The 24,916-nt window shown below is 38.5% G+C and overlaps 1 protein-coding gene and 2 long non-coding RNA genes across 6 annotated transcripts in view; 2 read left to right on the top strand and 1 right to left on the bottom strand.

Moving 5' to 3' along the window:
* gabrg2 (gamma-aminobutyric acid type A receptor subunit gamma2) overlaps nucleotides 1–24,827 on the top strand; it is a 45,159-nt gene extending 20,332 nt beyond the window's left edge. Inside the window, exons 6-10 of one of the 4 annotated variants that reach the window (XM_085174757.1) lie at nucleotides 224–361; nucleotides 15,137–15,289; nucleotides 16,999–17,204; nucleotides 18,582–18,605; nucleotides 21,226–24,827. In XM_085174757.1, the coding sequence (XP_085030883.1) occupies nucleotides 224–361; nucleotides 15,137–15,289; nucleotides 16,999–17,204; nucleotides 18,582–18,605; nucleotides 21,226–21,504 (800 nt within the window). In that variant the 3' untranslated portion in view covers nucleotides 21,505–24,827. Of the gene's footprint in view, nucleotides 1–223; nucleotides 362–15,136; nucleotides 15,290–16,998; nucleotides 17,205–18,581; nucleotides 18,606–21,222 lie in introns of all 4 variants that reach the window. The other 3 variants (XM_085174756.1, XM_085174759.1, XM_085174758.1) reach the window with 3 other exon arrangements.
* The window catches only part of LOC146510207 (uncharacterized), a 309,640-nt gene that overhangs the window by 138,370 nt on the left and 146,354 nt on the right, over nucleotides 1–24,916 (bottom strand). The gene's annotated exons all lie outside the window — the stretch shown is intronic.
* On the top strand, nucleotides 10,226–13,932 carry LOC146510209 (uncharacterized). Its single transcript, XR_014876455.1, has 2 exons — nucleotides 10,226–12,204; nucleotides 12,235–13,932. It is a non-coding gene; the product is annotated as an uncharacterized LOC146510209 (long non-coding RNA).

The following is a 24,916-nucleotide window of genomic DNA, read 5'->3' as shown; positions in this document are numbered from 1 at the left end:
CCCAGGCTCCAGGCCCCGATAAGCAGCCGCCAAGGAGTGAGCCGGTGTGTACCCGGACGCCCACCCCCGGACACAAAGAACCACCAACGCACCGATGTCTGAGGGAGTCCTCCCCCGGCAGGGGAAGTGGTGGGGGGAGATAGGCCTCCAAACCTTGGAGGGCCTGAGCTTCTCTCCTGCCTTTAATGAGTTTGAAGTAATCTCCATGTCCTCCCTTTTTCAGATGGCTACCCCAGGGAGGAGATTGTGTACAAGTGGAAAAGGAGCTCAGTGGAGGTTGGGGACATTCGCTCCTGGAGGCTCTACCAGTTCTCCTTTGTGGGCCTGAGGAACACCTCTGAGATTGTCAGGACTGTGTCTGGTAAGAAAATAAGCTACTGAAAAATTCAAATTAAAACTCTCTTTTATTCAGTTAGGACAGTCAGGGTTTCTCTAGCATGTGAGGACTGCAAGTCAAGCACCCATCATAAATCATGATCAGTCTTTACCCAGCATGCAAGGTAATCTCTCATGTGACGTGCAGTAGAATTTCATACACAAAAACCTTTGAATGCATCAGTGTTATTATTTGGCGGACACGTCTATACATCGTATTACCATAGAAAGTTAATCACTCCCACAGAACCACTACTCTTTGTCCTTGACTGATCTTTAACTAGTTACAGCACATCTGTTGGTATCTGTTGCTGTCGGGTACAGCGTGAACATTTAGAGAGATAGAGGGATGATCCATCGTGGATTTTATCCATTTTTAGAGCCCACTGCTTCAAGTAAACTCCATAAGGGCTACCTATGGCTCGCTTCCCCTTCAAGATCGATAGACAGACGTTCAATAGAATTTTTTCGCTGCAGAGTGGGATGGCACTTTTCAGTTTTACACGAACTGGATAACAGTATTCAAAGATGGCGTCTCATTCATCTCAGGGAATATCGCTCACTCAAGTTTTCTGTCAGTTCTCAGCATTTTTCACCATTCAACATTTTCATCCTGCTTGCATATTTTAGATATAAGTTTGGAAATATCTATGGCTATATTTATATTCATAAGATGCCAGTGAGAGACTGATGTATTTAATGGTTGGCAGGGAAATGCGATCCTTGTGAATGCATTAATGCCTGCCACAGAGATTGACTTTAGACCAGAGAAAAGTTCCTTCTCATTAGATTAGCTGCTTTATCCAGAGGGACTGGAAGTTACAGTAAATGTCTGTTTTGTAAATGCAATTAAAACATCCCCTTGTAATCTCTAATGTTAAATTGCTTGGAAGGAAGGACAGCAATTGCAGCGTCTATTTGCCCCAACTGTCAACTTTTAAATATATGTTTCTGAAAGAGTTATTTAAAAACATGGATGTACAAGTCTGCTTGTCTTTATCATCGCTTGCAGATGAGGACATCTAGTTTGGTATACTCAGTAGGCGTACAGCTTTACAGTTTTTAGAGTCCAGCAGTAAAAAAAGAAAAGTTGTAAAGTGTAAACCAACCATACAAGTAGTATGGTTGGTTTTAAATGCCCTTAAAATTTGGTTTATTGTTCTCTAATTTTTTGTTGTTCTGTATTTTATTTATTTTTTCTTTCTTTTTGTAGGGTAGGTGCAGTTTATAGTGTTCATTTTAAAAGTTATAGAGCTAACATTAGAACAGTTTATAATGCCAGATGGCGGAGGTGGAATGCTCTCCTCTGACAAACAGTTAATTTGGAGGTTATATATTGTGTATTGTTTTTGAAGTGCTTGCTGGGGGAGTAAAAAGCTGTTACTGCTGTTAGGTAATCCATTATTTTCTAAATGTGACAAATAGAAACTGTGACAAAACACCGTGAAGCATCAGATCTTTTAAATGTTTTTGTTTTCTTTCCTTTTGCCACATTGCTTTTGAACAAAATAAATTTACTTTCATAAAATAAGAATCATTTAATTATCTGACGGCACGCACACTGCTGTTGTAAATCTTTATTTTCAGCTTGTTCTGTATATGTCACAGACATACATACTTGTATGCACTCATATACAAAGAACCCACAGGAGTAACTCAATTCACCCAGCCATTGTATAATTTGCCACAGTTTAGCAGAATGTCACCGAGTGTTATGTGCATGCACACTCTCTGACACACAAAGCAGCATAAAGAGTATTCTGGTGTAAGTAGAGGATGTGCATCACAATGCTTAAACTGTATTTGTGTGAGATAATTTAAAAAAAAAGAAAGAAAAGTCTTTGGATTTATTTTTTATTTATTTATTTTCGTTTTTAATGAATGAATGTTTAAAGTGACAACATGAAAAGGCAATCTATGTAAGAGGATGAGCTGTAGTGGAGAATTTTCAGAGTCCTCTGCCTCTCTCTCCTTTTGATCTGGGTTGTTATTTCCACAAACCGCCATCTGCTCTCTTGTCAGAGCAGAGAACCTTGACTGTGGCTGAGAGACCTCTTGTCTCATTTTGCAGTCAGTTTGGGTATCTGACCTGCTTCAAGATTCGCGAACACAACATCTGTCTCAAAAAGCAGTCAGTTAGGGCATTATAATTACCCACTCATCTCAACTGTCACGCAATGCATAGCGCGGGACTAATACTTTATATGCTGCATCATATTCAGCCCCATTAAGCTTTCTGCTTAGGTTTGACAATAATAATAATAATAATAACAATGATTCTAGAAATCTCCAAAGCTGGTGATCTAGTTGTTTCTGCATCATTCCCTTGATCGTTGCAGTCATAAATCCACATCTTTGAAAGTAGATTTTAGAAAGTAGAGAGTCTGCTTTTTAATTCCACTGCAGTAAATTCAATAGAGAAGTCGTTTGATGTTGAATGCAGTGCATTACTTTTTCGCTAGACACTAAAAGTGATGTCTCTCTAAAGTAATGTCTTGAATAAATATGATGTAGCCACCCATTGACTTTAAAACAGCACGAGTTCATTCAGGTTCAGTTCACCGAGACGCAGCTTTTCAAGGTAGGGTTGGTAGAGCCTTTATGGCTCTGGTTGTATGTTTGGGATCACTGTCACACAGCAACATGAAACTTGCACACCTTCCTGATTGTACATGTCAAGTGCCTAAAAACCTTTGCACAGTAATGCATGATTTTATTCTGACTTTTGAATTTCATTATATAGCATTTCATTTTTAAGGTTCTCTTTTTTATTTTATCCAAAAATGCATTAAAATGTCACATATATATAATTATACATGTAGAATGTGACATTTATGTATTATATATAAATATAACTATACTAGTGTAATCCTTCTTGTGGTCGAAAGATATCCTACAAATGATATATTTTGCCTTTTTTATGTCATGACGTTGTTTCTCTGGCGATTGCTGCATTTTCTAATTGCAGCAGTGGACTGCAGACTAAAGTGTAGTGAACAGGATGACTGCCCTTCAGTTGGATCGCCGCCAGCTAAAAAGATTATGTGTCTTTGCCCTCCCCGGTGGGTTATAGTTAGTTACAGTTATTCTTTTAAAACCTTATTTTCATTTCATTTCAAGCTCTGTGTTGAATCAGTTGAACTGAGTCGAAACAGGTCAGGTAAGGAAACAGAGGGACACATAATGGTAAGCTAAGCAGACAGGCATTCAGGTGAATTGGCCCATTCCAGACAATGATGACTGTAGCAAATAGCCAGAGGAAGAGATTGCCTCTCATTTTGTGGGACAATCCAATCTCTCCCAGGCTCAACTTGTCACAGCACTGTTCTCCCACACTAATGTATTCGTGCTTTTTTTCCCTGAGTATTTTATTTAAAAAATATATGAATAGATCATAAAAAAGTCCATTATTAAAGAATGATTGAGTGATATTGTAAGTGCAGGGACTGGGGGCAGATGACATCTGCAGTTGCATTGTATCATTTTATAAAGGCTATGTCTGTTTTTATTTGGTTTCTCTTCTGTCCCTCAGCCAGTGTCCAAAGGCTTGGTCTCTCAACTTGTCACTTCACATCAGGGCTCTCTGTATCGCCTGCAAGCCTATACCTGCATGTACAAACAGAAAGACACATGCATTTGCATTCACGCACACACTCGAAGGGATACAAGGAAAAAATATTTTATTGTGACAAGCAAGAAGGCTTAAAAGTAGACCAGTGGGCAGGATAGGGAAAAGATAGATGCAGAGGATTTGAATGTCAGACAGCCGAGGCACTACGGGCAAAGCTAACCTTACAGTTAACCCCTCAGTGACCTGGTTAAGCATGGTTCCAGAAGCTCTATTCACCCATCTGCCATGCTGGAGTTCAGTGATAATCAGAAGCGCAGATAAAAACAGCAAGTAAGGATGCTGAAGGTTGTTGAATGGGGGGAGGAGAAGACAACAAAATAGAGAGCAGTGAAGGGTGGAACGGAGTGGTGGTTGTAGCATTTATCTGTCTGCAGTAAAACATTATTGCAAAGAATCAATGTTTCGCACATTTGCAAAGATCAGGTGCACAGGGATGCGAGTTTGGGAGCTTGTGTCTTATTTAAAACATAACAAGATAAAGATATATTGTCGTATTGTGATTAATTGTTATATGCAGAGCGCGTGCAGGGACACACCCTCAAAACCAGACAAAACTTTTTTTTTTAATGCATGCCTGGTGGCTAAACAAGAGGGGTGTGGCTGTGTTGATACATTAGAGAAGCAAGTGTGTGAGAAGAGAGCGAGAGAACAGAGATAAATGTTGCATTATGAGTAAAGATTTTTTTATTTTAATCAAGAAATGATTTTTATTCCAGTTCTGCTAAATCACATCGCCTGTGTGTTGCATTTACTTTAACTGTGAAATATCACCACCATAATATTTATAACCATAGTCAGAGAAATGAGCATATAAAGTATCTCTTAGATGGGCAAGGTGTTTTTCCTTCCAAGCATAAAGGAAATCAATGCCATTAGCCGTCTTTCCTTTTTGCAGCTAACTTTACTTTCCTTAGTAGTGAATGTGAGACGTTCTGGGCTGGACATGAGGTGGTTAATTTCCTGTCCTTTTAGCTGAGCACAAATATATACCCTTTGTGCATCAGCCAGTGGAACATATCTGTGTGTGTTTGACAGTATGAGTGCTTTGGTCCGTGCCTTTGTCCATGAATTATTGCATGTTTTCTTGTGTCCATTTGCTTGCATGCACATTTCAGCGTGTGCTCCCAACTGGATATGAGCCTTTTTTTATGTATTGGAAGCTATTCTTAGAGTGACCTTCCAAAAGCCATGCCGTGCAGTGCAGTGCTGTTGTCTGTGTGCGTCCGCCTGTGTGATTTAGGTTGAGTGGAGAAAGCCCAGGGACACATCAGTGGCCTTCTCCAGCTTACAGAGCTCCTCAGTTTGAAGATGATTCTTTGATGGGGCAAATCTGGAGGCATTGTGGTCGAGAGGAAGTGACTTAGAAAGAGGAAGCAGTCAGCAATGAAAATGCATGAAAACACACATGCACAAGAACACATATATACATTCATATACAGACAGTTGCTTTAAAGTGATAAGGGTTTCCGCTAATAGCATGACAAAGAAAATCAGTGTTGCGTCTTTAGCCCTGTAGCTCTGTAAGAGGCATTCAACATCGATTCCTCAGACACCCACAACAACTTGAAAATACAGGTTCACCTAAACAGATCCGAACTGTAAAATATTTTATACTAAATTTGTTGTTTTCCCACGTCATCTGGACTTTTTTCTCCACCCTTTTCTCCATATTACATTTGAGTCATCTTACATACAGAACCCCCAAAAGGTTTTTTTTATAGAAGCTATTAATATTTTAGTTCTGTGTCAGGGGTAAATCAAATTCAGCAGGGTTTTTTTTAAAAAATATAGATAAAATTATTTTTTTAATATATTTTAAAGAACTTTACTAAAAAAAAAAAAGAAACATGACAAAGATGTGAAGATGTTGCATTGATGTCTTGCTATTCCAGATCAGGCAAGGTTATTCTTATGTCACATATAGGTTCAACTGCAGAAATTAAAGGCAATGTAAAGATGAAAAATGACCAAGTTTCATAGAAGCTTGTACAGTTGAGACAAGAATGCCTGTCACTGCCTGCCAGGTTTAATTAAAGAAAACATGGAATGAGACAAAAGGCAATAAAACTAACTAAATTGGGACTTTGAATCCCTGATCAAATAACACACAATATGATCCAGAATGCTGTATGAAATTATTTCACTTTATTTTACTTTCTAGTGGATAAGTTGGTGATGAAAAAATCAGCACACACACACACACACATATATATATATATATATATATATATATATATATATATATATATATATATATATATATATATTTGGATGGCGATGGTTCTATCTAAGGCCTCTGTCAGCAAGTGGCTGCTGGAGGATGATGGCAGTTGGTGTGAAATGGGTTGCCAAAGCAACAGTCACATAAGTCAGTGCAGTGACAACAGTTTGCTAGGAAAGATATGTGCTCCTCGACAGGTTGGCAAGTAGGTGCTGGTCTGTAGGTGAAATTGATTGGAAAGAAGTGTAGAGTGCTGCTCCGAAAACCTCATTGTGATTGCTTTGGTCACTAGCAGATAGCAGCAGTCACCCACAGTTCGCATGCAAGATACCTACTTGTCTGCAAACATTTGCCAACTCCTCATTGAGCGGCTTTGAACTAGCAAAAATACAACACAAACCAGAACCTGATAACATGGGGTCACTGGCCAGTCTAGAGCGTGTGTGACTGAAGGCTTAGAGGTTTATAGTTTCTAAAGGGTTAAGAAGCACTGAAACAATCTATTATCCATGGTGTGACTCTGTTGCAGTACTAACGACTCTCCCTAATCCTCTCCTACCCCACCCCCTCTCACTGTGAGTTCTCCCTCTTGCTTCTGGTTGATGGGTGTGATGGGCAGGAGTGGGAGGGGAAATGCTCTGACTCAGCCAGAATTCTCCTTTTGTGTAGTTAAATATGAGTTTAGACTCCACCCATCCCCTCCCCCATGCTCCATATACACATTCCATACACCTGCCCCATACACTAACAGTATTCATATTTACGAGTGTTGGCTCTATAGAGTCCCTCCGCCTCCAGCCTTTCTCCCTTGTGCACTCATACAAAGAGATGATTTTTATTTTGGACCTGGCGTATTCCTGTGTCCTACTTTGTATACATCCTCCCCTCCCCCTCTGTTTATCGCTCTCTTTCTTTCTGCCTTTCTCAGTCGACAGTCTAATAAGCCAGTAATTAACACCTGGGAAAAAAAACAAAAAAAACAGGGAATGGGGATAGGCCATAGGAGAAGAGATTGCTTTGAGAAAATAAGACTGTTGTTTCCCTCCTCATTGATCACCTGCATGTAAAAGGCTGCCTGTGGGGACATGAAAGGAACACAGATTTAGAAAAATAGATTTTGCTGTTTTTAAATCTGTCTGAGATTTTATATTGTCAGTCCAATCTGTGTTAAATATTTGTTATTTTGTGGTGGACAGACCATACAGAACACAGGGAGAAGAACTGAAGACAGTGAGTGATAGTAGCTGGCAGACAGAATAATGTCATCAAAGGCAGCACATTGCTTCGTCTATGCAGCCTGACAAAGTTCTAACATCTTAACATTAATACTTGAGTGTCACTGCCCTCTCACATTTTTAACTGCGTCTAGTGATGTCAAACGATGCTACAACACTAGTATTATTCATTATTATTTTTTCTATTTAAAAAATTGAGCCAATACCAAAAGAAAACTATTAGTAAAAATTATTATAAAGAGCAAAAAAAAAGTCCATTGTAAGAGAAGATTTAGCATAGATAATGGATTAAGCATTAAACACAATACTTTCACCTTTGGAGCATTAATCTCAATATTCATGCACCATTATTGTGCTCATTTTTCTTATGTGGTGGATGGAGAGACCGGAGGGTAGAATGCACATGCATGTGTACATGTGTGTGTGCACACACAAATGGATGTGCATGCAGGCACCCTTCCAGTTTGTCTCTCAGAGAGTGCTTTTATGGGAAAAAGGGCTATATATTTCTACCTTCTACAGTTTTAAGGCCAGGGCAATACAAAGTGATATTTTTAATTGATCGTTATGTGTAATGTAGTGGTATGGATGGCCAGAAACTTGCTTTACATTTCATGTCCTGGGTCATCACAAAGAATTGTGGAGAAGGAGAGATTATTAGCTATTTTGCAGCTATTACTAAATCCTAAATGTAAAAATGCAAATGAGCTTCTGGGATCTCTTCTTGTGACCCGGTTTAGATGGATGCAGATGGTCTGGAGGCTAAAAGCAGCTCAAAGCAGTTCTGCTCTGTGGAGCAATTGTTCCTAGGGCAAGCCCCTCATTGCTCAATAAACTGTTATAAAGTTTCGTGCCAGAGCCCTAGTTATTCTTCCCAGTCAGCTTATTAGCCTTGGGTAATAATCTGCAACTTAGTGTTTCAAAGTAATTAGCCACAAGGCTAGATTTTTTGCGAAATACTCAGTGTCTGGCCAGTTAATATACACCATAAGAGGATGAAACTTACAGTTGCCATACAGAGTAAGCAGACTCCCATGAATAATAATCATAGTGACACCGCATGGCACCTCACCCTCTAAGCACTCACTTAACAGGTTTTTTTTTTCTGTTACTGTATCAAAACTCTTTAGTATCAATATGTCATATGTGGCATAAGATATTACAATACACATGCTTGGAAGGAGCATGTTATGCTAATAAGGCTAATACACACAAGCAGACCTATTACTGGTAAGGTTAACATAGGTTGCAGTGAAATTAAATCTCAAGTCACCCAAGCTTGGACTCTGTTTACAAAGAGGATTAACCTTCCTTTACATGAATATTTTAGCTTCAGTAAAACTATCCAAGAGGTGCAATGTACATGCAAGATAACTGGAATAATGTGCAAATCTAAGCACCCGGAGCACATTTGCCAAATAGATATATTCCAATAAAAATGCTGTTTTTAAGAAAGTTTTTTCATGCAAGATTTTTAGATTGTATTTAAGACAGCACCACTTAGACTGAGTATACATAACCATAAATTAGTGTTATAGTTTTGGGCAATAAAGTTGATTAGCCAGATATAATTAATAATACTGAAAGCTTAAAACCAGTTATCTAAAGCTCTTATCTGTAATAGCCCAAAGCTATTGGCAGTACAATGAGCACTGATTGTCTTGTCTCACAGAGTATTTCACTGAGCTTATCCATCCAATATAGATTTAAACATCCATATACTGTGGACCAGTATATTGTGCCATTATATCTGAAAATTTCTGCTATATATATATTTTTTATTTTTTTTTTCATTTTCAGGCAGTCGATGATCCTTTAAGCCTGACACTGCGATAAGATAATATCTAGTAAATGCTGATTAAGTGTTTTCAGTCCAAAACTCAAGTAAATAAGTGAATCCCTACTTGGACAAAAGCAAGGGGTTAGAATCTGCTCTGACCAGTGAGTCTGTTAAGAAATAAGGAAATTACAATTTCCAAATTTGTCAGTGTCATTTTATGTTCTGATATTTAAAAGCAAGTCTTAAATCTATTGCTGGCGTTTCTAAAAGGGATCAGGAGGTACCTATAGATTTCTCTTCAGTTGAATATTTGATGACAAAATGTTAATGCGCTGATGTTTTTACACTTGATTGTTTCTTACTTATGCAAATATATGCTCTGCCACCATGTCCTTGACTTTTAGATTTAACCGGAAAGCTTTCAGACACTCAGACATAAAAATAGTTTAGCTGCTGTTAATTATTTAAATTGAACAACTTGTTATTTTTGCTGTGTGTGTATATGTGTGTGTGTGTGTGTGTGTGTGTGTGTGTGTGTCTGTGCGTGTGTACCAAAGCAAAACATAAAAGCTAAATCATAGATATGCGCTTTACTATATTACTGCGAACAGTTGCAAATATTGTCCACTTTTTTTTCTTCCTGACTACATGTTTAGAAGGATCAAGTCAACAATTCATTCATGTGTGTTTTTAGACTTTACTTTCCTTTTTACATACAAATATGAAGCTAAACTGATTAGCTCCCCTTACTTATGGCTTCTGAAAAAGTCCTCTGTGATTATTAGCCATGCTATCTCTGTTCTTGTCACCTTTTACCAGACGACTTGTTTATTTTGAATTGTAGTCAAACAGTTCTTTTTAAAGAAGCACAAATAAGTCTTTCCACTAGTGTCGTGACTGTTGAGTGCGAATAAGTCCTGTCACCCAGCCAAAAGTGATTAAAACAGAAAATGAGACTCGGGGTGGGTGGGTGGTTGGGGGGGGGGGATGTGGGGGGGATGCATTAAACACTGGAATAAAACGAGTGAGAGTTTGAACTCCAAGCTTACGTAATGAGTGTGAATCGCATCTCTCCTCAGTGTGTGAATAAGAAATAATGAAGCCATTTTTAGACGAGGTAAGCTGGGAAACTGATAAAATGAGGGGAGACCAAGAAATAAGTGAGGTATGTCTTGTCCTTGTTTTTAATTATGTGATATGACAGAAATAAACTCACACGTTTTAGATGCCTTGAAGATTCTTTAGAGAAATACAATATTTTACGGGGTTTGAAAAAGGATGAAACATGAACAAGATGTTCTTCATAGCCTCAGATGAAATACTTTCTACACAAAAATGTGCAGCCCACACTGGAATACCAAATTGGCTTGATAGGCAGCTGTCCCTTGACCTGCTGTGGCGATTTGATTAATTATATATGTGTTGCGTATGAGCCACTGAAGCATAAATGAAAATGTAAAATTAAAACTGCGATAATGTAGCCTCTACATTTTCGGCTTAAGGCCTCATTTTAAATAGGGCCCTTGGGTAAATACCTTGAAAATCCTTGCTTAGTGTTTTAAGTTTTATTAATTTGTGTTACCTGTCCCTTTTCTTTCTTTTTTTTTTTTGCTAAACTGGCCAAATAATGTTATGGAAAATAGGTTCGCCAGCTTCTGACTACCTGTCATAAATCCTACAAACAGTCTTGCTCTCAATAATTTGAGAGCTATTAGTGTGTCTGGGAGAGGGATAATCATCTGTCCCTGTCACAGTAAACACAATGTTAACAACAAGGCAATCAAACTGTGTAGACTCCTGCCTGGTGTTTAATCATGCTGCTGTGTTGCCGCAGTTACTCACCATGACAATGCGGTGCTTTTTTTTTTCTTCTTTTTTTCTTTTCTTTTCCTGTGACATCATCTTGCCGCCCACTGTCGGGAAAGAATCGCTTCTGTAGGCTATGGGGGCAAAACGCAAAGGGATTGTAACTAGTTAATCACTTCTACATAACCTGTAGTCATGTCAGCGAAAGTGGTGCGTTAACATCGCCTGTTCGTGTTGTTGACCCTGGCAACCAGCCGTGGCTTTACGCTGGTCATTAACAAAACTCCTTTCTTTCTCACAAACGCACAATAGCATCTGCTGTCACCTCCTATATACATGACCCTTGACAGGAGAAGAGCTCAGTAAGACAGCCTGTCAGCAGCTCTGCAGTGTGTCTGGCTTGTCTGCTTTCACTGGATGGCCAGCATGTGCCTCAGGTCCTCCCTGCCCATCCATATCTACACCAATTTAAAGCCTGGCTGCCAGCAGAATGATATTCTCATATGACTTTTTTTTTCCCCCTGAGGTCAGCAATCCATGATTACAACGTTTCTTTCTTTTGACCTACTGGGGCTATTTTATAATATTGTATGGTCACACTGATCGTGTATACTCGTGTATCAAACACATAACGATAGAGCAAACATTGTGTGTTTACAATAAAATGTATCTACTGTTACACCACAGTAGAAGGTTCATACTGGAAGACTGATCCTCTTTTTGTTTCTTGTGTGCGTCTAATTGTATTTAGTGTGTTGTCTCTGCGGCTTTTAACAATAAAGCAACACTCTTTCCTGATGAATGATCGTGCCTGCCGAGTTTTTATTGCTTTTTGTAGATTGCATCAGCTCGAAGTAAATCACTTTTGCCAAGAAAACGTGTGATCCTAATAAAAATAGGTGAAAACATATCTTAATGTAAACAATAGTTTTGAGCTTTTTGCTGCGTGGTTGATTCCCCCCCCCCCCCCCCCCCCCCCCACGCAGCTGTCATCACCATTCATCACTCCTAAATTATAAACAGAAAAGGTTGGGGTGAATTGATAGTGGTGCAATTATGCAATAAGACTGGAAGGGTTGGCACGAATGTCAGTGAAAGAGTGGCAGAGAAAGGAGAAAGTGAGATTTGTGTGTTAGTGGAGGAGTTAGAACATGACGTTGAATGCAATGATGAAGATGAATCAAAGACTTAGTGTATCACTGAACACGTGGATATTATTCGATGCACATGGAAAGTTGTGAGATCTAATAAACAGTATCACACCTGTATTATTATCGGTAACCTTAGCATTAGCAGCTTTAGAAAGGGAACGCTTTCTAGAGACACTGTGAAGATAGAGTGTGAACAGCCTCATGAAAAAACCTCATGTGTTTGAGTTAAAATTAGTTTGAGCATCTCAGTTAGAGGGAGAGTGGACATAGATGTTTAGATGATTGACATTCCAGCTCCAGCGCAGTAGAATATAACCTCATGTACACACACACACACAAACACTGAGCTATATCAGAGTACACAAGTGGACAAGTATACAAAAACTGAGATATGCAGGAATGCTGGCAAAACCAAATTTTTGTTCTTCCAACAGCAACAAATATAAAAAGTTACAAATATCAGAAATAATTGAACTTAAAGCATTAGTCTGGTTCTCCTTTGTTGATTTTTTTTAAAATGCTCCTACAAGATTTTCAAAAATCTCCATTCTGTGATACTAATTAAATTACTGTTGGATTAGATGCTCATTTGTTATTCCAAACATAAATAACATAGACAGTGTAAAAGATGGTCTTAGCTGTTGTGATGTCACCCACGGATTTCTGATTTTTGGTATTTAAGCATTGAGGTGAAGAATGCAACACGTGACACCACACACTCATTGGCTGCTGATGTGTGATTAGCCGTTAGGCGTTGAGCGTGTGGATTCATACCACAGATAATTCTTCACACCACTGAATGACACTTTATGGGGGATCAAGTTTAAAATTCTCACACTATTATTCCCACTTTGATTCTCTGTCACAATGGGTTGAAAATATTTCTGTAACACTGATTTTGCATATATTTAATACAAGCGTCACCTCTGTGTTTGCAATGTTCGGGACAAAGCTTACAAAGCGCTACACAACAATATACCTGAGTGTTGTGACTTTAAATCTGAGGGACTAAATTTACTTACAGTTAAAGTACGTTGTGGCATCCCCGTCATGAACTTAGAACTAGCCAGGGAGCTGGAAGCCATTTTGTTTTGAGTGGACTAGAGACATGATTAACAAACTGCTGCAATACTACAGGGCTGTAATGGCAGACGTTCTGATACTAACACATCGCGCTGCCAGAATAAAGGGCATCGGTCGATAACACCTCCTCAGAGTGTCTTTTTGGCAAGTGCTGTGGCCTGTAATGAAACCAGCAAACAGATGAAGAGAAGCATGGAGCAGAAGGGTCTTACGCCAACCGACCTCACCCCTGTGGTGGAAAGTCCATTATTGTTATGAGTCTGCGAAAATCTGAAGGAGGCTTTGTGCTGCTGACAAAGCTGAAATAAGCGTATAAACTGGAGGTTTCTCAGCTGTCAAGGGTCTCGGTTTTGGGCCCCTGCTAATGTAATGTTAATAAAAACAAAACACTGAGCCGTCTGACCCCTGAGAGCAGCCTTCGTGTCTCTCCTGTAATCTTACAAATCCCGTCAGTGCACTGTAATATCTCGTGCACCTGCCTGCATCGATAGAAAACACACACGGCGATATGAACAGTTATAGTTGTGCTGCTGGGGTTATTACACAGCGCTTATTTGATGACGCCATCGATGGCCAGGTGAATGAAAGGGGTGTGTGCTGGAATACATCACGAAGATTTGGCCCTTGTGCAGTTGCTATGAAGTCTGTGGCAATATACAGCCTGCGCATGGCCACAGACATAATAAACACTGACAGCCTCCTCGCTTTCTGTCTCTGTCTCTCATTAATGGAAAAATACACAGATGTTGGCTGTTTTCCACTGCAGTATGTGTTGTGTGCCCTTTCTCATGAGAGAAATTATTAGCCAGCTGTTCATTCCCCAGCTGCATAGGCTATGGTGTGCCATGGGTGCTTAAACACACACACACACGCACAGAGATATATCAGAGAGTATATTTCTGCCCCACAGGTTACAAGCCATAGCGAGAGGCCAGGGGAGGTTCTTGACACAGTTAATTGTGTGATGTTAATCAATTAGCAGACATCTGACTGAGCTGGAGGCCAGCAGCGAACTGTCATTAGACTCCCAGAAACAGACAGGTGCACTGGTAGACAGCAAAAAAAGGACAGTAGCTATTGGTAAGCAAAGCTGTTCCAACATGACTGTCTTTCTATTTCAATGATCATGATCAATTCAGCCTCATTACAGGATGTTAGATGCACATTTGAAAAGTGTGTGTGTGAACATTTGTGCATTTGTGAGTCCTCGCATGTTTGGCACGCATGCTTAGCATGCATTTTAAACAGGCAGGCTAGATCATCCATATTGTCAGGGTCAGGTCTTTCTGGGCTCAGCTAACCTCAACCTTTTAACACCCAACATCTGCTTGAGTCAGCTAGCCAGCCCAGGGATGGCTCATCGTCAGCTGGACGGTGGTGTTCATGTTCCGGCTAAATACTGGCAGGAGACAAGCGTTTGTGTTTGTGCATCCAAGCAAGTCCAGCTTCAGCTCTCTGAATCGCTCTGCTCCATTTTAGATCTCAAGTTGCCTTGGGCAGACATGCAGTCAAGACTGTGGTTACACAACATTAAGTATTGAAGACCCAACAGTTTGTCTAATCTATGCTTGGTGTTTCTGTGTTGACAGCATTCTTTAAGCTGCCTTCTTCATAAGCAGACAGTGTGAAATTGTTTAATTCGCACTGGTCCTACAGTACTTCTGTATGGACTGTGAATCAGTTCGTGATACTAATCACTCTTCTCAGTTCTGCATATTTTACACTACATAATAACATAAATAAAGCACCCAGTAAACTGCATGCTTCGTGTGTGTGTTATCTTCCTGATGCCTTGTTATACATTTCCATGCTCTCACTCTTTTTACCCTCTTCTTGTATTTTATGTCTGTCCAGGAGACTATGTGGTGCTGACTGTGTACTTTGATCTGAGCAGGAGAATGGGTTACTTTACAATCCAAACGTACATCCCATGCACACTTATTGTTGTCCTCTCCTGGGTCTCCTTTTGGATCAACAAGGATGCAGTGCCTGCCAGGACATCATTAGGTAAGGAAAAAAAAACACGATGTCATTGCTGCCGCTGACTGTGTAAAGCAAAAGTATGCAAGTTCATCAGCAAAGAAAAATGAATATGAATTAAATGTTTTTGCTTTTTTTGTTCTTTTATAGATATCTATCCTTTGTGTAAAAATCACAAGGCTTTATGAGAATTGCTTTAATTCTTTTTTTTTTTTCAATCAGTCCACTTAACCCTGACACAATCTTTGCTTTAATTACTCCCCCTGGTAAAACACATCTGACTTCTGTGGTGATTAGGCAGCACACTCACATTGTAAAACAGTCTGCTCAAGCTTCCCATTTCTTGTTGTTCTTTTCGTTTTGTCTTCTCTTTTCACATACGCTGTTTCCAGTCAGGGGCAGCACATCTGCTTAGGAATCTAGTGCATCTTGATTAGAAGTGCCTGTCCTAGCACATATGTTTGCACGCGTGCCTTAATGAGGCATTAATTATGCAATACAGAAAGGAAGATGCAGAGATGCCTCGTCAGCACAATAATAATGCAGGTGGCTTCCTCACAGAATGCAAAGAGGCACCCTGCATGTACCAAGGAGAGGGAAAAAATGAGAATTTCAAGAGAATTTTTCAGGTTTTGAACTTGCCCTAATAGACATTCTCAAAGGTTTTCTTGTGATGGAGTAAGAAAAAATATTCTTTTGTCAGCTTTTTTTAGACCCTCGAGGCTCCAAAAGCTGACCTGAAGTCCATGTGGTGTGATTATTAGTATTAACAAGAGTAATTTTATGTAAAATAATCCCTTCTGGCCAAAAATCCCCTTTCCACCTTCCAACCATCACTGCTTTGTCTGTCATTAATCTTTCTAAAAATAGGTTGTTTTCTTGTTTTTCAGCCTCTGGAGTCCAGACGTGATTTGCAGTTGTAGTAATAACACAGTTAATTCCCTGCTAAAATTATACCAAGAGTGAAATGTCTTCATTTCCTTTTTAAAACATGATGCAGAAGGTGCGTGGAGCCTGGTAGCTAGGAAGCGGATTAATTCAGATGACATAATTCGTAATCCTTCAATGCCATCCAGAAATATATCAATTCACTCACAGTACTACAGTGTTAATCTTGGCGCAGACTGATATCCTTCAGGCCGCATTAAATTTAGACATAAATCATCTTCTTTATATACGAAGCGAGTCCCCTATCATATATGGTCTATTTAAAGGGAAGAAGGCGGACTTGTTAGTTACTTTTTTGTTGGTGTTTGGGGATTGTGATGGTGTTGTTGGTAATCTGCTGTGTATGTGTACTTACAAACACATTTCCTCGTCATGTGCCATCACTCTGCCTCCATCTACATCATCATTAGAGCCCAACAGAGTGAGTAAAAGGGTTAGCAGATGGTGGATATAGCAATGCAGTATGTCACTGTTGTGGTCAATTGCAGTTGAAATGTCAACCAGTAAGTAGCTATGTGGATCAAGGCAGCAGTAAAACAGCTGCTCGCTATTCCCACATGGCTATTCCAGTGTTAAGAGCTAACAAATCAAAAGACACTTTTTTTAGCCTTTTATGCTGACACAATATACAGTGCATAGACATCATGCATATGAAGAGAGCATTTTTAAACATGTAATAGGAACTTGGGATGTGCAAGTTATACATAGCAAGAGTAATCGAACTTGTAATCTGTCATTATTTAAAACTGTTCTGATTGTTTTCCTTTTTCCTGTTATTTTATTACCAGGCATTACCACAGTGCTGACCATGACCACATTGAGTACTATCGCCAGGAAATCTCTTCCAAAAGTTTCCTATGTGACAGCCATGGACCTCTTTGTGTCTGTCTGCTTCATTTTCGTCTTCGCCGCACTTATAGAGTATGGCACACTGCACTACTTTGTCAGCAACAGAAAGCCGAGTGCCAAAAAGGACAAGAAGAAGAAGAATCCGGTGGGTGTCTTTCCAAAACTAAACTGAACTTTTTTTCCAGTAATCATTAGGAGTTTCTCAACTATGGATCTTCGAATTAACAATGAGACCACAAATAACTTTTTAAAATTAAGTGTTTACTATTTCTGGATGTGTATTTTAAATTATTAGTTAGATAAATGGTCAGATTATCACTTCACATGTTTTTTCCCCTCCCCCACTCTGTTACAGTACTGGCATAAGGTGCAAAAAAGCTCTACAGTGCTTAGAATTCCTAAGACAGTATTTTCCCAATGGCCGCCACCCCAAATTACTCAATGAGTAATGCAAGCAGGTCAAATCTTTCATAATCCTCTACACATCTGCTACAGTTGTAATTTAGATCCAGGTCACGTGACAGTTGAGTTGCCTCATACTTTACAAGTCTTAAGCCCCCAAGAGATCATGCCAGCTCAGTTTAAGGACCATGATCTCTGACCTAATATTTTGGAGGATGTTTATGGTATACAGCAAAACTAGCAATTTTTCTCTAATCACTTAAAGTTGATTTGTGTAAGAGGAACAATTTCTAATTAAAAAATGTTTAAATATACCTCTGGTGCTATTTACTTTATGGCAAGACAAAGTTCCAGCCGTTTTTTGGGGGGTAAGGATAATAATTGTTTTAAGTGAAAGATTAGAGCTTAAATGAAGTACACCACCATGTGTTGATGAGAATCATTCAAATGAAAAGTGGTGAAAATTGAGGTGATCTAGCTGTAGTCTCTGTAACTAAGGTTTTGCATATAGTCAGAATGTCTTGCGGGTGAATAAAGGAATAATGAAGTGGAAGGTATAATGCTAGTTTGCTATTTCAGAGGGGAAGTCAAGCAAAGACAGGCTTTCTTTTTTTCATTACTATTTGCTGTTTCAGCTACATTTGATGTGACCCTTTGAAGAATTTGAAATATTCTCAGGAATTACAATTAAATAAACTACGTATAGTGACACCGACTACAAAGCTAGTGAAATACTGTGTAATTAAAAACTTGAAGATACGATGAAGTCACAGTCGCAAGGAGTTTGTAAAGCTCGAATTAAAGTGGATGTAATGTTTTCCTAAGGCAGTGCTGGCCTAAGAAGCATGTAAAATACATGTATCCTACCATACATCTCCCCCTGTGTCCGTTCGTAATATGTATGTCTCCTTGCAATATATATCCTCTCTTTCCATTTTGAGTTAAATAGTGCAGTATGTGTAATTATCACACATTTTCTTTGTGTTTCTCTTTATTTTTTATGGTTATTTTCTTAATTCTCTGTTTACATGTATTCTGTGTTTTTGTTCTGTTTTGTTTTGTCCTGTTGTGTTACTCTCTTTCAATTCCACATATTCTTTTTCTCCTGTTGGGACAAAAGCTCCTCCGGCTCTTTTCCTCAAAGGTATATTGCCTGTGTCTGACTGCATGTGTCTGCTGCATTTTGGCTCTCTGAGCCCCCAGTACCTCACTGCTTTTTTCTGTCTGTTCTAAAGCTGATACACCTCTCTATATTCCCTCTTTATCTACCTGCATTCTTACTGTACTCCTCCTCATTTACTAAATAGGTATCACAGATAACATTAAAAAGGGCGCTCTGCAGTGCACAGTGCGGAGGCAGCCAGCCAGACATACTTGCAGTGTTTAAAATTCAAATAAGCATCCCACACATCCCATGTCAGGAAGAATGTAATATTCCAGGCTCAGTGTGGACTTAATTCTGGCTCCCTCTGTCCTGTTTCACTCTTTGTTGTTGTTGTTACCACAGCGAACTAGCAGCTGCTACAATAGCTTCCTCTTCTTTCCCTTCTTCTGCCAGTTAATCTATACCTGTGTGTTTGTTGGGCTTCTCAACCTGACGCTTCCTATAGAGTCAGCAGAGCCTTAACAGACTGAAATAGACAACCCATGCAGTGTGCTAGGTCTAAATTAAATTGGAAACCATTTAAAGGATTAACACACAGTGAGACAGAGACACCTAACAAGCGTCCAGGGTAGGCGAAAGCAAGCAAAGATTTAAATTTAGCTTAAACCACAAACTGCTGATACTTTACTAGACTAAATAATTTAAAGTAAGATTAGTTAGATTTCCAGGAATCTAAATGTGTTGCTAAAAATCATCACTTGCAATGTGGAAACACTACTACAAATTATCATCTTAAGCTAGATAAGCAGTATTAATCCTGAGTGTTTCTGAATCTTTTGTCTTCTCAGAGCGGTTGTCTCCTTTCAGTCGGTTAAAGCTGCAAATGCCACTGTGTTGGTTCTTTGTTTTTATTTCTTTATATCTTTTGCTAACACCGACTCAGCATTGCCCAGCTTGACCAGGCCATGCGGCGGGATGCTGTTAATGCTCCTTCTGCTTGAGCTTCCACTGCGCTTTCTTCAGTGCAACCAATCCCCCTTTGAGAATGGAGCCATAACCTGCTCTGCTAATCCCGTCATTAACTTCACATATGGTCCGTTAAGAGGACAAAATGCTGAAACTAACCTGTGCGTCATTTTGTTGTGGTTATGTATCCTTTTCAAAGGGTCAGCAGATGTTTGCACTAGTGCTGGGCAATTTCAGTTTCAGGGAATGAACATTATTTTGAGCTGTATTTTAAGTTTGTTTAAGGTTGCATGCTTACAGCAGATAATGAGGTGTATTAAACTAAAACTGCATTTATATATTTTTTTTTCTTTTGCAGTAAACATGCCTTTTCTATATACTATATTGAAAAGGAACAAAAGCAATAATGAGGCAGGTGAAAACAAAAAGCATTCGCCGTTTTGAGATGGTTGTTAACTCATTAAAAGTGTTTATATTCTCACAAAGCAGAATATGAATTTGTGTTGTAAACTATAATTGGAGTGTAAGTGCAGTCACTTATAGACTCCAAATATGGTTTACTTGGAGTGCAAAATTATAGATTATCGTCCCTGTTAGCTATCTATAGTCTCTCCATAATGGAGACAATATCTGAGAAATAATCTAAATCTTTAGTTTTTACAGTGGGAGAGCAGTCATACGAAATTCTTGGAGTACACTTAACTAACGGACTCCTTTTAAAGCATGAGGCTGACACCCTAGTTTATCAGCAAGGTCAAGGAAACTTTTGTCAAAGGGAAGAAAAGCATTTAATCTGCAAAACAGCAAGACTTCCAATTTGTGCAAAGGTGACATGGCATTTGAAGATAAAGGCTAATGAAAATGGTCTATTTGAATACTAATTGTCTCTCTTTAGAATGACAGGACCAACAAGTGACTGATGTCACTGTCCTATTTTAGAAACCTTAACAAATGAAAGCCTTGTGCCCTGCAGTGGTGAGCACAGATTGAAAAGAGGGTTTATTTTAACCCATCTAGTTACAGAAAGAGTAGGTTGGAAAAATACTGAGCTTTGTGCTACATAATTGCCAGCACATGCTTTCTCTTAGCTACATGATGCATCATAAGCCAGTTACAACATATCTCTTAAATGAATTTTCAGAAAAACATCCATTCTGTTCCAAAATCACTGAGTGTTAAAAAGATCTTTAAAATGTCATAGAACAAAATATGAATAATCATCTGCTTTCGTTGACATTTTGTAGGATTATTTAATGTAATGTTATGAATGCAGAGCATCACAATAAGAAATGGAGGGCCCATTGCCCAGCACTAGCTTTGTATAACTGGCAAGTAAAGCAGTATGGACCACTGTACTAAAATTTAACTGATTGCTTCAGCTGCCTATTACCACCCTAGCCCAAAGGTGTAATTTGCATCATGGGTTCCATGGGGATAGACCCTTTGTCATTTTAAGCCTCACTAATTACAACTACAGGTGGTAGTTATGGGTCTATTTGTATTTCTTGACGCTAAAAGGGTCCATTGGCAAGTTAAAGGTGCAAATTACATTCTGCTGACTAATGACTGAAAATGAAGAAGAAGACAGAAAATGGTAGCTCAAATGAGGTCCCCTGTTATGTCAGTGAAGTCTTCATTAGAGCTTTCTCAGGTTCTGGTGGCTAATTGCGTCATTTTGTCCTGTTAAAAGCAGACACCCACGGTGGACATCCGTCCGCGCTCGGCCACTGCCATTCAGATGAATAACGCCACGCACATGCAGGAGCGAGACGAGGAGTACGGCTATGAATGTCTGGATGGAAAGGACTGCACTAGCTTCTTCTGTTGTTTTGAGGACTGTCGCTCCGGAGCCTGGCGGCACGGCAGGTTGCACATTCGCATCGCCAAGATAGACTCTTATGCACGCATCTTTTTCCCCACTGCATTTGCTCTCTTCAACCTGGTCTACTGGGTCTCCTATCTCTATCTCTAGGCGCAGGTGTGTATCCAGCCTTATCATACAGTCCATTACATTCTACATATGCTCTGCGCCAACGAGTGACTTTATGGAGGAGGGGACCCACTGAAATACCCAGAGATTTGATTATAGCATTTCTTCTATTTCTTTTGTTTTAATCCAATTAAATCTCGTTTATTTTATCAAAGAACTCTGACAGACATTGCAAATGTTGTAGCATTACATTTAACTGGTGTGAAAAGGTTTATAGATGTGTTGAGGAACTATGGATTGTGTAAAAGATCAAACAAAGTTTTGTTTCATTTTCACCACTTTATTTTTGAATTTGAAATTTGAAAGATACGTCTCAATGGGGGGTTTACCAGTTGTTTTATTAGATAAAAGATTCATTTTTTTCATCAGAAAAAGTCAATAGGTTTCAGAGGACTATTAAAAAGAAGATCAGAGTGCTTTGCAGAATTCAAAGTGATATCGATGTGTTTTTATCAATGACTAAATTAACAAATTCATCAAAACAAAAAGAGTGTGACCAGTTTATGGTGAGGAATAATACATAACATCTTTTGCATTGACTGTACTTTTAATTATGTTCATAGTTCTTTGTTCACTTACTAAAAAACAAAATCCGAAGCACTTTAACAGAGCTGTTAGACACTGACATGAGAATATCATTTTTTTTTTTTTCAAATTTATTTGTTTAGTGTGGTCAAAGTGTGGTGATGCTGTTTATGGACTTTTACTGTACAGACACTGTATATATTTTACTATTGCATAGTGGTTTACATTTATTGCATGCACCTTTCGGGCCAAAAAACAACTTATTTTATGGTCTTCTACTGTTGGCTATGGAAAATAAGAAAACAAGCACTAATAATCATTCAGGATACTCTTCTTTTTTTATGAAAATTCAGAAAGTGACACAGTGAAAATCAGCCGAGTTGATGCTTTTAAGTTGAGGAATCCCTCACGATTACAGGTGGGAGGATCATCCCAGGGCAGAAAACTGGTTTAGTCAATTACCTTGCAGCCACTAGCTTACACTTCATCCCTTTCTCCGGTTGCTGTAAAAGTGCATATTTGCAACATGACACCACGCTATTGTGTTTTTAGTTATGGAAGTTTGTCAGAGTGGTAACTGCAGCAGCATATTCAGAGCCTGAGTTTTACTTTTGAGGATACTTCAACTAATCTACAGACAGCTGTAGGGCATTGTGCAATCTTTGCAGTTAAAAGTTCATTCTCTTTGTTATTCTACTAAGATTACAAGAAAAAAAACGAGGCTTTTATTCAAGCGTAAGAACAGATGTAACCTTTTTTTTATCAAGCATTTCATTTCCTGTGTCTTTGAGAAGAATCACATTGAGAATGTAACTCATTTGTAGTGGGAAGATATATTCAAAAGGCTGAGAAGAAGTCTGGTATTGTTTCAGTATTTTTTTTCTTCCATTAATAAAATGTCTGAATGTATAGAGAGCAGAAAATAAATGAAACATTTCTGAACTGTAAATGCTATGTATGATACAGTACAATCCACTTTACAGATCCCTTACAGCAGGCACCAGTATGCAACTAATGGAGAGCTCTCTGATTGTGTACATAAATTATGAATAAAAAACTGGTCAAGCCCTTGGGATATTTTGTAAAGGGTATATATTTTGTCATTTCAGCATTGCTATTATATCAACGTAAAGTATATCACACCTATTATATTATGGTTTTACCAACCATGTAGAATATTTGAAGGAATTGGGGTATTTATTTATTTATCCATTGCTGGCATTTATTTATTTCTTGAAAGAAAATGCATTTTATGCTCATATAGCCCCTGAAAAGAAACGCAGAGTGCTGTCATTTATATCAAAGATACATTTTTGTTTAGTGTGTCAATGGAGCTTGAGCTTATTTATCTTGTGTTTTGTTGTGATCAGTGTACACTACTCTCACAAAAGCCTGTCAATCTGTTATATTTGTTAAATTAGTGGCTTGCAGCATTACCTGTTGTGCATCTTCTGAGTAGTAGACTTTATTTAATGAAAAATATATATATAAATATACAAAAACAGTTCCCAAGCCACCAGAAGAAGAACATTTGCTTGTCTAAATGACTATTAATTGCGTTCACTTTTCCAGCCATCTCACTGGTTTGCTTTGGTCTTGACATCTGAAATAAATAAAGCATCTCTGGTTATACAAATATATGTATTTACCAGATAATGTCATATTTCTTACAGTTCTTTCCCTTTTGTATTAAATGGTTGTCCTGTTGTGTTACAAAGCTACCACCCAGTAGTCTGAATCTGTCTTCAGTGTATACATATGCTATTTCTCACATCTTTAGGGTTTCCAAGTGTGTCAGTAGCAATGTAAACTGGTCCTCATCAGTGTTTGTTTAAAGACGTGTAATGGAGTGACTACATCTTATAAAGTGCCAAACTGACACACACTGAATAGAGAATATCTAACTTTAATATCATCATATACTACGTTGTAAAAGAAAAGACATGATAAAAGATGAGGGTTTTCTTTAAAAAAATAAAATAAAATGCTGCCCTGCAGGATGGATTAGCAGGTGCCCTGGATTTCTTTTTTCTTTTAGTTCAAATTTGACAAAATGCAGAACCAAAAGCATCAGCTATGCTCGAATGAACATGAAACTAATAAAAACGATCAAGGTAAAATGGAAATTACTTGACTGTGTGACGTACCTTATTGATGCTGATGAAAGCGTGTGCTGTGTTTAAAGAGAGGTTAAAAATATATATATTATGAAATGTTTTTCTTTCCATAATAGATACTTGTTGATTGATTTCTTTTGTTTGTGTGTGCTCTACAGGAAATGTAGAGATAGAAAATTGTGTGGGAGGTACTCAAGTGTGTTTATTCTCAGTAGCGTGCATGCTGAACATGTTTGAGGTTTAAAAGGGACGTTTCAAAGAATTGGGACTCGCTCATCTGCAGGTGAATCCTTAATCCTTTGCCTGCATTGACATGGACACTTAACACTGTACTTCTTTTTAATGTGATTTTATTTCTTTTGGGACAGTGAACAGCACATGTTGATATTTTCTAATGTGTGTATTTTGTCAAACTGCAGAAAAGAAAATAAGCGCTGGAATCACAGAGCCCAGTAAAAGGTATTCTAAGGCTAAACACATTTCACACGATTCTCCATACATACAGTATAATAGTTGTCTCTCATCTATGTAAATTTGGTTATTGTATAAAATGATCAATTCTGTTAGGATCTGCATAATAAATTATATATGTGAAGATAAAAGTCCTTTTCATAAGAAAATTGCACATAGCTGTGGAATTTTACAATAAAATGGTCGCATTTATCAGTGTGTACAGGTTCATTTATTATTATTATTATTATTATTATTATTAATGCTGTTGTTGTTGTTATTATTGTGGGGTGTACAGTGGT

The sequence above is a fragment of the Neolamprologus multifasciatus genome, chromosome 10 (assembly GCF_963576455.1).
Source record: "Neolamprologus multifasciatus chromosome 10, fNeoMul1.2, whole genome shotgun sequence".
In the NCBI taxonomy this organism is placed as follows: Eukaryota; Metazoa; Chordata; class Actinopteri; order Cichliformes; family Cichlidae; genus Neolamprologus; species Neolamprologus multifasciatus.
The sequence above is the reverse complement of the archived record's forward strand: the minus strand, read 5'-3'. Positions and strand labels throughout refer to the sequence as shown.